The 17383-nt window shown below is 29.0% G+C and overlaps 2 protein-coding genes and 1 long non-coding RNA gene across 5 annotated transcripts; 2 read left to right on the forward strand and 1 right to left on the reverse strand.

Annotated features, from left to right (window-relative positions):
* Positions 1 to 3265: 3265 nt before the first annotated feature.
* On the reverse strand, positions 3266 to 3748 carry LOC126548868 (uncharacterized). Its single transcript, XM_050208405.1, has one exon. It carries the CDS (start codon positions 3746 to 3748, stop codon positions 3266 to 3268), a length of 483 nt encoding a protein of 160 aa, XP_050064362.1.
* Positions 3749 to 8428: 4680 nt separating this feature from the next.
* LOC126553250 (death-associated inhibitor of apoptosis 2-like) lies at positions 8429 to 8832 on the forward strand. Its single transcript, XM_050208401.1, has one exon. It carries the CDS (start codon positions 8429 to 8431, stop codon positions 8825 to 8827), a length of 399 nt encoding a protein of 132 aa, XP_050064358.1. The 3' UTR covers positions 8828 to 8832.
* Positions 8833 to 11727: 2895 nt separating this feature from the next.
* Positions 11728 to 14045, forward strand: LOC126553251 (uncharacterized). 3 transcript variants are annotated; one of them, XR_007606461.1, is made up of 5 exons: positions 11728 to 11834; positions 12127 to 12315; positions 12449 to 12666; positions 13009 to 13171; positions 13241 to 14045. It is a non-coding gene; the product is annotated as an uncharacterized LOC126553251 (long non-coding RNA). The 3 variants fall into 3 exon arrangements; XR_007606462.1 differs by having other exon boundaries at positions 12127 to 12216; positions 12452 to 12666; XR_007606463.1 differs by lacking the exon at positions 12127 to 12315 and having other exon boundaries at positions 11746 to 11834.
* Positions 14046 to 17383: the final 3338 nt, after the last annotated feature.

The raw sequence follows: 17383 nt of genomic DNA on the forward strand, positions 1-17383 counted from the left end.
TTTACATATACTCTAAAACGTTAGAACAACCAAAATATAAATTATTGAAACGTAAAATCGATGATATTGACGAAGTTAACATGTTTACATTTTTCGAGAATGATAAGGTTATTTCACCTGAAAAAGTTTTACCAAACTCTATGTTCATAATGGACGATGTTTTGGGAGAAAATCAGGAAGTTATACGGGAATTTTTCACACGCGGACGTCATAATAAAATAGATATATTTTATCTGGCTCAGAGTTATTCAAAAGTACCTAAACAGTTGATCCGAGATAATGCTAATTTAATAGTATTATTCAAACAAGACGAAACTAATTTAAAACATGTATACAATGAACAATTTTCGGGTGATATGACATATACACAATTTAAGCATTTTTGCGTTACGTGCTGGAATCGTGATAGATTTGCATTCGTCGTTATTTGAAAAAATAGTGACCGTGATAACGGACGTTATCGTTTTGGATTTGATATGTACGTTATTATATAAGGTGATACAAATAGAAAATATTAACATTTAAACCGCAGTCATGAAGGATGAAGGTAGTATATTAGATGAGTTAGGTAAAGATAAAGAAAATATTAAACGTAAATAAATTGAATTAAAAACTGGTGAGGCAAATGTTCAACAATTATTGTCACAAACTTTCAAACCTATCATCGACCCCTTAACTAAAATATCAGATACAAACCATTCGACATCAAACGAGAAAAATAACAATGAATCGAATTTCAATGAGAACTATCAACAAGAATTTGAAAATTGGTTTCACTCTACAGATTTAGATAAAACCTATGGCCCGAAAAAAAAGAAGTTAAATTTATCGAACAATCTATTCTAATTGATGGTAATAATTATCCATCAACGCCGGGTCTAATCCAGTTATTATTTTTGAAAACCCACTTATTTATTCCGATAACGATCTAGAAGTATATAAATCTATATTAATACAAACATCGGCACATTTGACTTTAAAAAGTAAAAAAATCAAAAAAACTGGTTCTAAATATAAGGGTATAATACGTAAATTATTTCCCTCTGGTGGTCATCTATCTATAAAATTACAAAAAAATAACTTAGTGTATTGGGATAATCCGAATGAGTTAGTCGACCGGCTAAGATTACTTTTGGCTTCGAAAGCTGCTCTGGTAATACAGTCGTCTTCAATAAAATAATATCGATTTTTGAAGAATTATATGAAGCTAAGATAATAAAACGAATACCTAATGTCTAAACGTGAAATCGCTATTGAACTACACAAACCGTCACGTAAAAATTTCGTTAGGCGCAGAGTTAACGTACATGGAAAAAATGATTTATGACAGGCTGACTTGGTGGAAATGATATCGTATTCAAATAAAAATAAAGGTTACAAGTATATTTTATGCGTTATAGATTGCTTTACTAAATTTGCGCGGGCTATAGCATTAAAATCGAAAACTGAGAAAGAAGTCACAAACGCGATGTCTAAAATATTAATAGATAGACCACCAACATTTTTACAACTCGATAACGGAAAAGAATTTTACAACACTAATTTCGATAATTTGATGGCCAAATATAACATATACAAATATTCTACATTTAGCATCATAAAAGCGTGTATTGTTGAATGATTTAATCGTACACTAAAAGAAAAAATGTTTAGAGAGTTTACGGCACGTGGCTCACACGAATGGATTTCAATTTTACCAAAGCTACTTAATGAATACAATAATTCAAAACACAGAACTATAGGAAGGACACCAGTGCAAGCAGATTTAAATCCTACGTCAGTGACTATAAAACAACGTGAAATTAATAATGAAAAAATTAAATTCAAAGTTGGTGATAACGTTCGTATCAGTACACAAAAAGGTGTGTTTACAAAAGGTTATTTGCCCAACTGGTCAACTGAAATATTTGAAATTATTAAAATAAATAAAACATTACCCGTCACTTATCAGTTACAAGATTATACGGGTAAACCGATTGCCGGTTGTTTTTACTCGGCGGAAATACATAAAACCGAACACCCGAACGAATATCTGATCGAAAAAATTATACGTAAAAAACAAAATAAAATGCTTGTCAAGTGGCTTGGATTTGATAACGCACATAATAGTTGGATAAATACACGTGATGTTAAAATATAGTGTCAGTCGTATTATAGCTATGAACGTGTTTGGAGGTTTTCAAGCTGGTGATACTAAAAAAATTATACCAAATATTCAGTCAAGTAATAAAACATTACAAAATGAAATAAATAATCAGTAGAAAGAAATTGATTCTTTAAAAAGTAATATTACCCATCTACTATCGTTGGAAAATAGCATGTCGGAGCTGTTTAATAATTATATAGAAACAAATACAAAACTTTCTTTTACACTTTCTTCTATAGACAGTGTAAATGCCGAAATAAAACGCATAACGGGTAGGTATATTTGATGAAAATTCTTTACCGAATCATGGATCATATATTCAGATTTAAACACTCGTTTGAAAATCATCGAAAGAAAATATATTAAGAAAAATTTAATTTTTTTACATAATATACTTGTTAAAAAATATTTAGTCATGAATGTGTTTGGTAGTTCACAAGCTGGTGAAACTAAAAAACTATTTCTAAACTCGATGACTCTATAAAAATAATTAGATTTGAATTAAATGAAAAAATGAGTTAACTTGAAAATAAAACTAAGATTATTGAACAAAAATGATCAAGTATCGAACAATTAACCGAAAATTTAAAATTTAAAGTATCTGATCTGGAAGATAATGTGGACTACATGAAATCTCAAATATCAGACCTTGTAGAAAATGATGCAGAAAATATCGCTGAAATTAAGAAACCTAAGGAGTGAACATAAAAATATTATATGTTAATATTTATTATTGTAACATAATTTTTTTAACATAATATTTTAACATTTATTATTGTAACATAATTTTTTTTAACAAATATAATAATATTTACATTTTAACATTGTTTTATATATACATTCATTTTTATCCGAAACATACTACAACATGATTAATTATATAGGTCATATATAATACATATATATATACATCAAACAAATAACATGGTTATATAGATAACACAGTTTACAAAAATGGGGGGTATAACTATTCCATTAAACATCGTACAAGCATTCTATGTAATTCTATATCTGAATCTGTCCATGGCTGTCCTTCAGGATCCAACTGCAATTCGAGTTCAGGCCAAAACTCAGATTCATCTTTTCTATAAAATTATTTTTAAATATAATTATGATAACTTACTCTATACTGTAGTGTCCATGAGCTAGTGTGTTTATTTTATCATCTAGCACAACCCGCTTATCATCATAACTGTTATACGTCAATTTATTTGTTTTGATTGTCAACAGCTTGTACTTAAATGATCTAATAGACACATTTTCTTGGTAAGCCTTCACACCGGCTTCCCCAAACAAACATTTTCTGTGGTCCTCTAATGTCATGTGATTCTTAACCACATGATGTCGGACTCCCTTAGCTTTAATGTTTTCCCTTCCTACAGTATCGGACGTATTTGATGAGTGAATCTTATAGGCATAAGATTTCGCCCTCAACGCACAAAACTCTGATATAATATCACCTTTTGACTCGTCAGAAAAAAAACCCAGTACCTTTTTACGTGCTGTTGTATAGCACGGATGGTTGGATGGCAAGTCTGCCGTGTCTAACCTATCCATCAAGTTTGGATTTTCCAACAAGTCAGAGTAAAAATCATCAGTCATAATGTGATACACTAGTGAATCTGTAATAATGATATTAATTAATAAATACTCAAGAGAATAGTTTTAATATACATTTACCTGTGTCAGTATACATAAGCTTAATGTGTTCACCACTAGTGCCTCTGCATCACATTATAATGATAATCATACATCAAAGTTTTGCTAATGTCCAATACAGCGAATCCTATAGAAAATAAAATAAAAATTTATTGATCAATGTATAATATAAAATTTAAAGTAAATTTTTACTAATATATATAGGTTTATCAAATTTGATTATTTTATTTTCCAAAGTAACAGCGCTAAGGATATCGCTATATCTGGTGCAATGCTTAAATGTAGTTTTATTTATAAAATTTTGGAGTCGCCGCTCACATGATACCAACTCCAGTTTAATTTCCTTACGTTTAGATTGCATCGTTTTCCCTGTAAAAAAAAAAAAAAAGTAAAGAAAAAAGAGTTGAAAAAAAAGTTTTAAAAAGTTTAAAAAAGTTTAACAGTAATTACCAAAAATTGCATTATTCATAAGCTTAAAAAAATCCTTTTCAAACTCGTTCCTGGCTTTCTTCCTCGTCTCAGTGTTTAACTGGATATACTTGGCAAGCCAATCCGACTGGCTAAACTCCAAGACTCTATGTACCTATATATATAAAAAAAAAAAAAGTTAAACAATTTATTTTAAAATAATGTAAAATAAAATATTTACCTTTTCAACTATCAACCCCTTATCAATTGCCTGCTGCAGATTCCTATAATGCACAATATAGTTTTCCTTACGCTCAAACGTCGCCATAAGTTTCCGCACCTTTGAGCCTTGTGGTATGCTATTTTGTGGTAGGAATGGCAGATCATTATACTTATCGTGCAAGTGTTGCGGATATGATATATCTACTTCATATACACGACCTCTAGCCGATTTGGGGGGTTAATTCGCTCAAACCGTCTAAATTTGGCTCAACCCAGTTAAAATTACCATACGGCATGTACTCTGACATTTCATAACCGTACAAGTTGTTACCTATTCAAGTTAAAAAAAAATTGTTAAAAAATGTATAAAAATGTATATAAAATTATACTTACAATCTTGATACACCAACCAGGATTTCTCTTTCGTTTAGTCATAATTCGGGGACTTTAAATTATTGGCTTTTGCATATCGCATGCTCGCCTGTACCAAACCACCACGACTACCTAAAAATTAATTATATAAATTATTATAAAAACATTTTTTTTTACAAAAATAATATTGATGTACTGACCATTCTCAAACATCAGCAACATATCGTAATCAGACAAAAGTTCTAATTTTTTAATATAAATCGCTGTACTCGCCCAACGTCTTGCACTTGAAGTTGTCCCAGACCGCCTTCGCGTGCTTAAAATCTTCCTCTTTAATCCCCGACTCGGTCAGTGTACTATAAAATTCGTCCTCTCCCGGTAAACATGTCACATCCAACTTGGCCCAACTATCTGTGTACTCGTACGGGTAAACACCTTTCCGAGTAACAAGAGGCATATTTTCGCGGACAAAATGTTTAGCTGTCAAGTTTTCGAAATTATGTGTAATTAAGTTTTCAGCCAGAGGCGATAAACTAAACGCCATAAACCTGAACGTATCGATAAACCGAATAGTGGACTTACTACTTATATGTTTTGTAAAACATATAAATTTCTCTTCACTATTCGGAATAACGGACATGCTTTCAGTATCAAAACCAAGTACAGTGACTATGAAGTGTGAGTCATAGTTGGAGAGATTATGAAAAAATACCGGTACAAATTTAGGCTGTTGTAACTCTAAGTTACACTTTGAACACAAAGTTTGTCTAAATTTGCCCGTCAGATGATTATGATCTCTAACTTTTTCGCCACTGACTAAAATACATTTACACAAATTACACGTTTTACACTCTCGATGTGTTTTTTCTTCCTCTTCGGTCATGGTCAAAGGAATGTTAGTCTTCATTAACTTTTCAATTTTCCAACTGACCGTAACTATAGCCTCAACAAAACATTTCGCTACGTCCGCATGTTGTTCGTCGCCTCTGTATACTACCGGCACTGTAGGTATTTCATATTCTTCGATGAGCTCCGTCGGCACGTCATCGCTTGCCTTAACCAAAAATCCGTAGCTCATCGCCTCATGTTTATGAATAATTTTTGTATTTCCACCCTTTACCTCGTCCGTTTTCACTAATAAGGCCTCGAAATCAGCGTAAATAACAAATGGCTGTCTAACGGTATTTTTCCATTTTTTAAAATTTGTACATTCCCCCTCTTTTGGCATTTACGGAAAAATAGGCTTATGTACCCCACAGAATAATTTGTGCTCTTCCAACGCCTCACGTCCATTAGACTTGAACTTAAGTAGTATATTATCAAAAGTACAAAAACATCGCTTAAAAAATATACCGAATGTTCATATCTAGTTTTTTGCGACCGTACGAGTCACGACAAACTAGTTATATACGTGTAGTGCGAGTTGTCATCACACGTTGTAAAAAGTAAGTCGAAATGGTTCGACTTCTCCTCATCAACTACACGAATTTGGTATACATTGTAAGTCGGATATTTTTTTGCCGGATTAAATTTTTTTTCAAGGCCGTAAACATTTATGGACACGCGAGTATTATTTTTTTCGAATTTTTTTATATCAGATAAAGGCGTTGGAAAGGAAATGCCTTCGAAATTATATTTGCCTTCATGTTGTCTAAAATTGTCACCGACACGACATGCCACCGGTCCCGTTACATATCTCGCGAGAATCGCCCACTTGAAACATTGCTGGTCTAAATTTTGAGGGTTAATAGTGGCCCGTTTCCTATCAATAAACGCCGGAAACTGTATGTATGATGATCCTCCCATCGGCATATATTTATATATAGTCAACAATAACCCGTCTATGCTTTCTAATGTAAACCCGCTCCCTCTACTTGCGTATGTTTCGTTTTCACTTAACAATTTATCAAACGCCCCCTGTATTATCGCCGAAATATCGCTCTCTACAAAAATCTCGACCTCAGATGTTTTAAATGCCCTATTCTTCAATGAATTAGGCACTGATGGTATACTATAGCTGGCCTCAAGCTTTAAATTGAACTTATTAGGGTGCTCCTGTACTCGTGTTTTTAACAACTGCTTTAATTCGGATTCGAGAGAGCGGAGAAAGTCCGTATAATTTTTGATACTCCCCGTATTTTTAGCGTAGTACCACACAACTGTTCGGGCTTTAGAGGCTGAGATTTCTACAAAACCGGAGGATTGTAAAAATGTATACGCTTTTTTTTGACCTAGCAGCGGATGAGGTGTTGGCGGTGGAAACGCGTTTATCATTAACAGCGGTAGTATAAGAATCTAAAATTAAAAAAAAAAAATTGTTAATCCACGGTGGACAACAAAATTGTAGTCTTTAAAAAAAAAAAAATCTAATTAATTCGATCGTAATAAATAACACTAACCTTTATTAATGTTCTGCACTTCTTTTTCAAAATTGTCCATGGCTGCCATACAAATGTCGTCATCAGACATTATGTTTGAACAACCAGCCTGAATATCAGGAACAAAAATTTGCGGCGCAATTTCAATACAGTATTCTTGATCCTCCTGTTCTTGTTCAAAGTTGTCCATGGCAGCCATACAAATGTCATCATCTGACATTATGTTTGAACTGCCGGTTGGAACGTCGGGAACAGCAGGTCGGTTAGTACGAGGTGCACACTTAATAACACTCTCTCGTTGAGGCCTCAATGTAGCGGGTGCGTGAAGGATAGCTTAGAAAAATATTACAGATAAATTAATATTGAAAGTATAGAAAATAAAAAAAAAATTGTATAAATACCATGAACTTTTTTCAAATGTCTCCTCAAGTTGGATTCGTCTTTGAATGTTTTTGCACATACTGTGCATCGGTAAAGTATACCAGTATGTGCTTTTTGCCTTTTTCATGTCTATCTAAGCTTTTTTTTAACTTAAAAATCGATGCACACTAGTAGTATAAATATGGGGCGTCTGGCTCCATTTTTCAGCGGAGATGAAAAAAGTTTGAGGGGGTATGGTCCCCTTGCAGTGTAAGAAATTCCCGCTGTAAAATGGAGCCAGACGCCCATGGTTTTTCTAACCATTTTTAGTATAAATATGGGGCGTCTGGCTCCATTTTTCAGCGGGGATGAAAAAGTTTGAGGAGGTATTGTCCCCTTGCAGTGTAAGAAATTCCCGCTGTAAAATGGAGTCAGACGCCCCATGGTTTTCTGAAAAAAACTAGGTAAGTAATTCTCCCTTCCACACGTTATTTGATTTGATTTCATGCATTTCTTTTTTTTTAATATAATCAGTTTAGTATATAACTATACATGCACAAAATATACTTAGTTTATAAATATGCGTTGAAACGATCATATCTGTGTAAATAGCATCTGTGTTTCACGTTTATTTCAGTTATTACATTTATTTCTATTCGTGTTTAATTTAAAACATTTAGTTTGTTACTAGCGGTTGAACAATTAAGTCGTGTTATATTTTTTTATTATTTTCTCTGATAAATTAGCTTATTGATTTGTTTTTTTAAGTATTTATCTTGATATACATCTTAATTAAGTCTTGTTATATTTTTTTATTATTTCTCTGGTAAATTAGCTTATTGATTTGTTTTTTAAAGTATTTATCTTAAGCTTTATTGTAACCATGAATTTACAGAAATTTTCCAACGATTTTCCATCTTTAGTTTATTTAGTAAGAAATAATTCATATCCAGTACATTCAGATTATACCACATTTATGTCAAGATTAAAAACATATAACTCATATCCATCTACTTCATGTCAAAATAAATATTCGTTGGCTGAATCTGGTTTAAAATATACCGGTGTAGGTGATATAGTTGAATGTTTTTTCTGTGGACTTGTCTTACAAAAATGGTCAAACGATGATATACCATGGGTCGAACACGCAAAATGGAATCCTAAATGTATATTTGAATTACTATGTAAAGGAAATGAATTTATAGAAAATGTAAAAAACGAATATGTAAAAGCTAGCCATGTTTGTGATTGTAAGTCTAAATCAAATGATATTACTTGTTAGTTTACTTTGATGTTTCTTATTACTTTTATAATTTATTTGTATTTCAAAATAAATATTGAATTAATCAACTTAAATGTGTTAATATTTGATTTTATACCTCGTGAACTTGTTGTCAAGTAAGATAACGCGTCTAATTATAATTAAATATATTAGATTTAAAAAAATTGCAGTTTCGGGTTCGACAGATCAGGTAAGTAATTCTCCCTTCCACACGTTATTTGATTTGATTTCACGTTCACTTCAATTTTTTTTAATGTGATCAGTTTAGTATATAACCATACATGTACAAGTAATACACTTAGTTTATAAATATGTGTTGTAACGATCATATATGTGTAAATAACATCTGTGTTTTACGTTTATTTCAGTTATTACATTTATTTCTATTCGTTTTTAAAAATTATCATCAGAAATCGTCTATATCAAAAAGATCACGTCGTCATACAATATGAATCCATCAATTGTTGTCGCAAAATCAATATTCAGTATTAGACCTTTTAACAAGAAAAGTGTAACGGTTGGATTTTTGGTTAGTAAAACGATTTCTGTTATTGTAATACTAGAATGTAATGTTACTAAAAAATTGTTAACCTTCGATTTACTTCAGTGGTGTACACTAATGTGTGATAGCAATTATAGTTCAATAACTAATAATCTACATACTAATTGTAAACGTGTGAAAATAACTGATAACATATATTATTCAGTCAATTTAAATCAGTTAACTATTAAATTGCATGTTAATGATCATTTTATTACCTTATCATATACTGATTTACATCGTTTAAAACAATTACAACAATGTATCGATTCACATATTGTAGAAAAGCAGAAAAAGTTGGTTTCATATCAGTCAACTTTTGATACCGTATATTCATTAATTAGAGCAGACATCAATATTCTACCATCATCTTGTCAGCGAAATGATTTTACTAATCAGTATATTCAAAATTTTGACTTTAGCATGTGTTGTATACAGAACGATGATTCTTGTTTTATATATGAAATACTTCAATTCCACAATAATTCACTATCAGATATGATATTATATGATATAATGTCGATTTAAAATAAAATTTGTATTGAACTTTATACCATTATAATTGTTATAATTACTCTAAGAATTGATTTCAATATTATAGTAAAAGAATAAGATTAATTAATTTTATCAATTTTAATAATTTTATTACATATCATAATTTATAGGTACTACCAATAAAAAATTTTTACAAAATAATATATTTGCATTTTTTTATTTTTTACTGTTTTTCACAATCTTCCGTTTCGGATCCGATGAACATCGATTTAAAATTGTGCGAATTAGTTCATTTATTTTTACCGATATTTCGTTGTCAGCAGGAAAGGTATTGCTAGTGTACAACTTTACACTAGCTTCAGAATGTTTCCATCTATTATAAAAAATCATTATTTAATAATATTCGTAATATGTTTTATTATTTAATCATGTTATAGTTAAATATCAACGATAAAATCCTCAATCTTATTATTTTAATTAGAATTAATAATTTATTTGTGTTGAATAATAATAGGTAACGGTCAAATTAAAAAAATAATCTGGTGATCAATAAATGATTGTATCGCTGTTGTTTAACTATAGTTCATCATTTAATCATTGGTTTTTTTTATTATGGTTTTTACCTTTCAAGTGACGGAATGTCCTTTATAACACTAGTTTTATAATGTTGAATGACGTAGTAGTCATCGCATTTTGGCGCTACTGGACACCGAATCGTATACGTGTAATTCCGTCAATGTTATTGAGTTAGAAACGTTATCTTCAATATTTCCTTTCGAAATTACACTAGCTAAGGCATCCTTGTACGTCTCTATTGATTCTGTTCGCTGCTATACATTCATATATATTTATATTAAAAATGAAATGTGTGTGTGTGTGTGTGTGTGTGTGTGTGTGGTGTGTGTGTGTGTGTGTGTGTGTGTGTGGTGTGTGTGTGTGTGTGTGTAATATTTAAAAAAATAATACAATACAAATTATTACCTTTCCAGTCTTAGTCATTTTAACTTTTGGTTCAGTATCATTTTTTCTTTTTTATTCTGCATTTTTACCGGTTTTAAAGAAGATGATAGTGTTGATAGCATACTACTTTCATTCTATTATTTAATAATAATATATTAATATCATACACACACATACATAAACAAATAGGTATAGGTACTTACATCATCATTGAAGAGCTTTCGCCTGCAGATACATTAGTATAGTACGACATATTATTTTTTATATATATTAAATATACCTTAAATAAAAATGATAATCAGTATAAGTTTAATTTTTAATATAACAGATTGTTTAAAAAACATTTACCTGATCAAATTGTGTTACTTGGTTTGTTATCGACTTGTAGCAAACGGATATATTACGGTATGAAACGACGAAACATAAAATTTATAGACAATGTTGAGATTTAACACTAACTATAATCAATGTCTACTGATCACTTATATACAGATTTGTAAGGTTGTGGTATCATATGGTGTGATCATAGTTTTACCTAATCTATAAAATAACTGTGGTAGCGTTGTAATATGGCGTGATCATAGTTTTACCTATTCTATAAAAAAATTACTGTAGTCAAAGTTTAATATAGCGTGATCATATTTTTACCTAATCTACAAAAAATATCTGTGATCAAAGTGAAATATGGCGTGATCACATATCACACCACTGGATCAGACTATAAATCTGGTTCATAACATGACAAAATAGATAGGTATGATGACAACTTAATTTGTGCGCACAACCACCGCGCGTTCCCTGTCCTCAGTGTAGTTCGCCATCTCTCATTGGTTTTTGATAATATAAGTCTTATCACTATTTCTTTATCTATCTAATAAAATATTTAAATATTTTGCAAATTTATATTTAACAAATAACAATATTCAATATCAACGTTTAATATTGTGTAAATACAATTACAAAATAGTTATAAAATATTAAGTCGTACATAGTAATAAAATAAAACAACAGGTAAATACAATTTTGTTTACGTAATTATGTAGTATATATATATTGTGTTAATTACAGAACTTAATAAGCTTCTTATTTTTACATGGTTTTTTAGTGTATAATAGAGCAGAATTTAAATTATTTAATCGAATAAATGTCCTTGTTCTTACTAAACACTGTATTACATCTTTCGGTATATTTTGTGAGGATACTTTAGACCATAAAATGTCAGTTAAATATTTCATAACATTAGTTATTTTTGATAAATTATCTTTGTGTAATTTTTTAAACTCTATTTCCAATGTTTTTACAGTTTCCATTAGTTGTTTAGATGGAATTTTAAGTCCACCTCTAGAAATATGTTCGATCCAAGAAGAATCATCTCCATCTGTATTAATTAAATGTGGGTATTTATTACAAAATTTATTTGTGACATACCCAGCTACATATTTAGCAGCTTCGTACTCAAGTTGGTCAAATGAATTACTAGAATCAACCTGTGGTATAAAATTAAAATTTTTGAAAACTATTCACACAATATTATAAGATTCTTACTTTAATAAGGAAGCGCCTAGCTAATTATCAAGGTTTTAATTTTTAATTTTTATACTTACAAACTTTTCAAATTGTTTTAGTAGGTCAAGCCCTTCTGGTTGAATTAGTGTTGTATCTTCTTCTAACTCCAATATGACATCATCAGATTTAGGAATGATTTCAGAGCATTGAATAATTTGGCTAGTTAAACATTCGTTTTCACTTAAGAGGTTTATTTCATTTCCACACTCAGAGTTTGTATTATTGGTGAAAATGCAATTGGAATGTTTCCCAAGAATATACCAGCGAAGACTGAAAAGTAGGTATAATATTATAATATTATACTACCTACACAGCTTAACCTAACCCATACCTGTATTTAAAATCAAGCACAGTTAAATTATTACTGGCACTACCACACATTCCTTTCAGATAACTGAATGTATTTTCTACTAGATCCTGATTTAAATTTCTCGTGGTAATATAAGACATTTCTTCATTATAATTTTTTAAATCGTCCCACAACATCATTAATGAATTATTTGATATTAAAATGCCTAAAAAATAATATTAAATATAATATAGTATTAATATTATTATTCCTAAACTTATCAACCTTTTTGAAATGGAAGTAATGTTTCTTTTTTTTTTCCATGTACAGTCATCTTAGAAATGAACTCGTTCATTTCTAAAAGAAGATTTTTTTGGTTTATAATGTCAAGTCCAAAACTTGGTCTTCCATGGTCATATTTGTGTGAAGAATTATGTAAATCGAACCAATCATTAAATAATTGGATCATTTTTGATGCCTAAAAAATAATAAAGTTTGTTTATTTCTAACATTGTCTTGTATACATTTTTAAATTGTTAAATTCACTTCTTTCCAATTATAGGTATTAAAATGTCCATTTTGTCCTGCATATGATATGGCTTTAGCAACTGAATTTGAAAAAACGTGTGCTGAAAGTTTCACATTCATCCTGGAAGTTCCCTCAACCAAAAGATGACGTTCACTAAGTTTATGTGCAATTTTATAATCGTTTCCACTATTTATATTAATTAATTCTTGAAGAATATTTTTACCAACAAACTTTTCATCAGATAAAATATATCCTCTAAAAAATATTACATTAAAGTCTCATAATATGATTGTATAATTGTTAAATAATGTCTTACTGGTCAATAAAATGATTCCTAGCTAACTTTAACAGATGAGGAACATCTGCAAACACATATACATTTTTGCTTGTTGCAGGATGAGGAAAAGATACATTATTAATGGAGATATTTAAGTCTCTCCATAGACCCATGTTAGTTGCACCCATGTCATTTACTATGGCAATAACATTGTACCCTACGTCATATAACTCCTGTATTATTTTAAGTAACAGTTCTGGTTTCATTGGTACATCATAATCATAAAAAACTGGTTGTTTCCACTTTGCGAAAAGACCTAACATAAATATTGTATTGTATTGTATAAGTATTGTAGTATATATTTATTGTATTATACCTAAAAGTTGAATACTAAAACTTACTTCTTATCATAGCAACTTGTACACATCTATGAGGGCCCAGGAACTGTTCGTTTTTTTTGTCGTAGCAAATTCTTTTTGATACATATGTTTCATCAAATGATAAAACACATAATTTTTCAAGTGTACTTAATTGTTCGCCTGTTAATTTTATTTTGGCATTTTTTAGCATAACATAAATAATAAGTGTGAAAATAAATATAAATGATGTCATTGTAACTATATTTTGGTTGTTATTTTATATACATAAGTTTCCTTCTTTGTAACAATTAAAAATGTTTACCTTTAGCCTTCATCAAATGCAATACATTATATAATATTCCAGGATTTAATTCAAATGTTGATGCCCATTGACGAAGAGTAGATAATCCTATATGATAAAATTTGTAATTATAACCATGTATATTATTCTAACTGCTTAAGGTAAAAGTAAATGATTTGTAACCTGGTAAAGGAAACTTTTTTGTTTCACGTAGAAATCTATATGCCCTAGGACTAATACTTCTTAACGAAATAGCTGATGCTATATCATTAGTTTGCCATTTATACACTTTTTTTAAGGGATGTAGTATAAGATTAATTTGTGTAGGAGTAAATATGTCTGATAATAATTTTTTAAAACGAGTTTCAAATCTATGGTCTTCTTCAAGTAATAAATCTTTCTGTGATTTAGCTAGTTGTTTTAAACTTGAATTATTTATCATTAGTCTTTCATTTTCATCTTTTAACAATTGTATTTCATTCGTCAATCTAAATTTCATAATAAATTTATATATATTATTTATATGATGAAATTAATATGATTTGATATAAACTAGAATACAAAACAATTCAAAAGTTTCTTAAATAACTCTTTTAATTTTAACAACATCTTATACAGAAAGTGTTTCTATTACAACAATTAGCACAGGAAAATGTTAATAAACTCAATAATCTACACATTTATAATTTTTTTTTCTATAAAAAAATCATTCAAAACAATTCAAAAGTTTCTTAAATAACTCTTTTAATTTTAACAACATCTTATACATAAAGTGTTTCTATTACAACAATTAGCACAGGAAAATGTTAATAAACTAAATAGGTAATCTACACATTAAAATTTTTTTTCTATAAAAAAAATCATTCAAAACAATTCAAAAGTTTTTTAAATAACTTTTTTAATTTTAACGACATCTTATACATAAAGTGTTTCTATTACAACAATTAGCACAGGAAAATGTTAATAAACTAAATAATCTACACATTTAAAATTTTTTTTCTATAAAAAAAATCATTCAAAACAATTCAAAAGTTTCTTAAATAACTTTTTTTTATTTAAAACTTCAATCACAGGTATCTAAGGTAGCTCAATGTTAAAATCAAGTTCCTAGTTTAATAGCTATATATTATTTAACTTTTAAGTATAAATATCACTAAAGAAACCAGGAACAAGATTTTTCAAAGAGTAGCTGCAAGCATGAAAAACTTGATCTATTTTGTCATGGCTGCAAGTATGTTTTCCACTAAATTGAATCATCCACCTTTGAGCTTTTTCCAAGTTCTACTTATTAATCATAACCATGACAAATTATGTTTGGTCATGAATATTATAACACAAACAAAAAATTATTAGTTTTAATATACAGACACAGTTAGTTGTAGAGGAGTATACATCTAATTTAAATTAAACCATCAAATACATTACTTATAAATCTGCTCTTCTATTGATTTATTTACTAATATAAGAGGTTCAACTCCTAAGTCTTCACTAATTGATAGACTTTTTTTGTCATCAAATAATCTTTTACGGCTTACATTGTTGCTAATAAATGTAAAATGTATTAAATTATTTAAGTTTGATAGGTATCGGATAATTAAAATATCTACCTCAATGTCAGATTTTCTGGTAAACTATTTGGATCAGGTATAATATTCTCTCTAATGAAAACATAAAGATAAGCAATAACAATTATTTTGTTTATTATTGTGTGAGATACATAAAATATGCATACATATTTTTTGTTTAATCAAGTCATTTAATTTAAGCCTTACACATAAAATTTTCCTGATGGAGTGGTTATAACTTCAAGTTTATCAGTTACAGGGCTCTCGGAGGGCTCTTTTATCGGAGTAGTACTTCTAATAAAAGGTACATCATAATAATCTATACCATTCAAACTAGAAGAATAATTACAAATACATTTAGAAAATTGTCACTTTACCCCAAAAAAAAAAAAATATCACCTCAATGGAATCGCATCAGGTTTAAGTTTACATTTATCTGTGCTGTTGTTATTATAATGATATGGAGCGAAATGAAGAGAGCAAATTACAGCTAAAATAAAATTATTGTTTCTCATTAATCTTTAACAATTTTAATCTATATATTATTTGATACATAAAATGATTTAATATATTATATAGGTACTTTTATGAATACAGACCTGATTCAAAATTAATACTACTTTTCTTATATCCACGTTGAGCTTGATCTTGCCACAACTTCCTCATATAAGGATCTTTAGGAACCTATGTGTGGTTACTGGTCGATTCGTAATTTTAACCACATATTTGCTTTTACTACCAGTCATACAATTAATAAAACTACAAACAGGCATATTTAATTAGTTAATAATTTACACTAATGAGGTAAGATACAACTTAATAACTGTTATAGTATTATACAAAAAATATGTAACAATACCACAATATTGTGATTAATAGAAAAACTATGGATCGTGAAAAATAATAACTGCTTTGGAAGTTACAAATCAAAATCAAACTCAAAATTTACTTGAAAAACAAAAGTAACAAGTAAAGTTATAAATTATAATATTATCATTATGATAACATTGATAATTTGTATTTTCGCGGTAAAATATCACAACCAATGATAGTAGGCGAACTACAGTGGGCGTGGTGCGCGAAAAAGGATATAATGAACACTATTGTCATCATACCTATCTATTTTGTCATGGTTCATAATCATTCAATGTTTTTAGACTTATAGTCATTTACAAAGTGCTCTTGAGTAGGTTATAGTCTATTATCCTCAGTCTTTCAGTACTTGTGTAAGTCGCTGACTTTATTACAACACTATCATCAAGCAAGGTTTTTGATATTAGTTAAGTTTTATTAATAATTAATCTAAATTAAATACAATATTAATTTGAAGAAACAGTTTGATTCTTAATTCATTTTTAATTGATAAACTAAAACCTACTTATTCAACGCAACAACATGGACCGAGGTATTCATCAAACTATGCAGCAAAACAATAAGTAAGATAAAATACAAATATAATTAATTATAAATAAATATGTTTTAATAATTTACAAAATGTCAGTGAAATAAAAAAATCAGATGAATAATGAAATATTTAAAATATAAATTAATACATACGTATAATATGAAAATATAAATAAAATGAATAAAATATAAAAAATAAAATTGGTTGAATTCAAATTCAATATTTAATATATATAATAAAAGTTGTAAAACACGATCAGATTAAAAAAT

Source organism: Aphis gossypii, unplaced genomic scaffold (assembly GCF_020184175.1).
Source record: "Aphis gossypii isolate Hap1 unplaced genomic scaffold, ASM2018417v2 Contig00109, whole genome shotgun sequence".
NCBI lineage: Eukaryota > Metazoa > Arthropoda > Insecta > Hemiptera > Aphididae > Aphis > Aphis gossypii.

Coding starts and splice junctions, on each gene's coding strand:
- LOC126548868 (XM_050208405.1), bottom strand. CDS start 3,748: ATGACTGATGATTTTTACTCTGACTTGTTGGAAAATCCAAACTTGATG.
- LOC126553250 (XM_050208401.1), top strand. CDS start 8,429: ATGAATTTACAGAAATTTTCCAACGATTTTCCATCTTTAGTTTATTTA.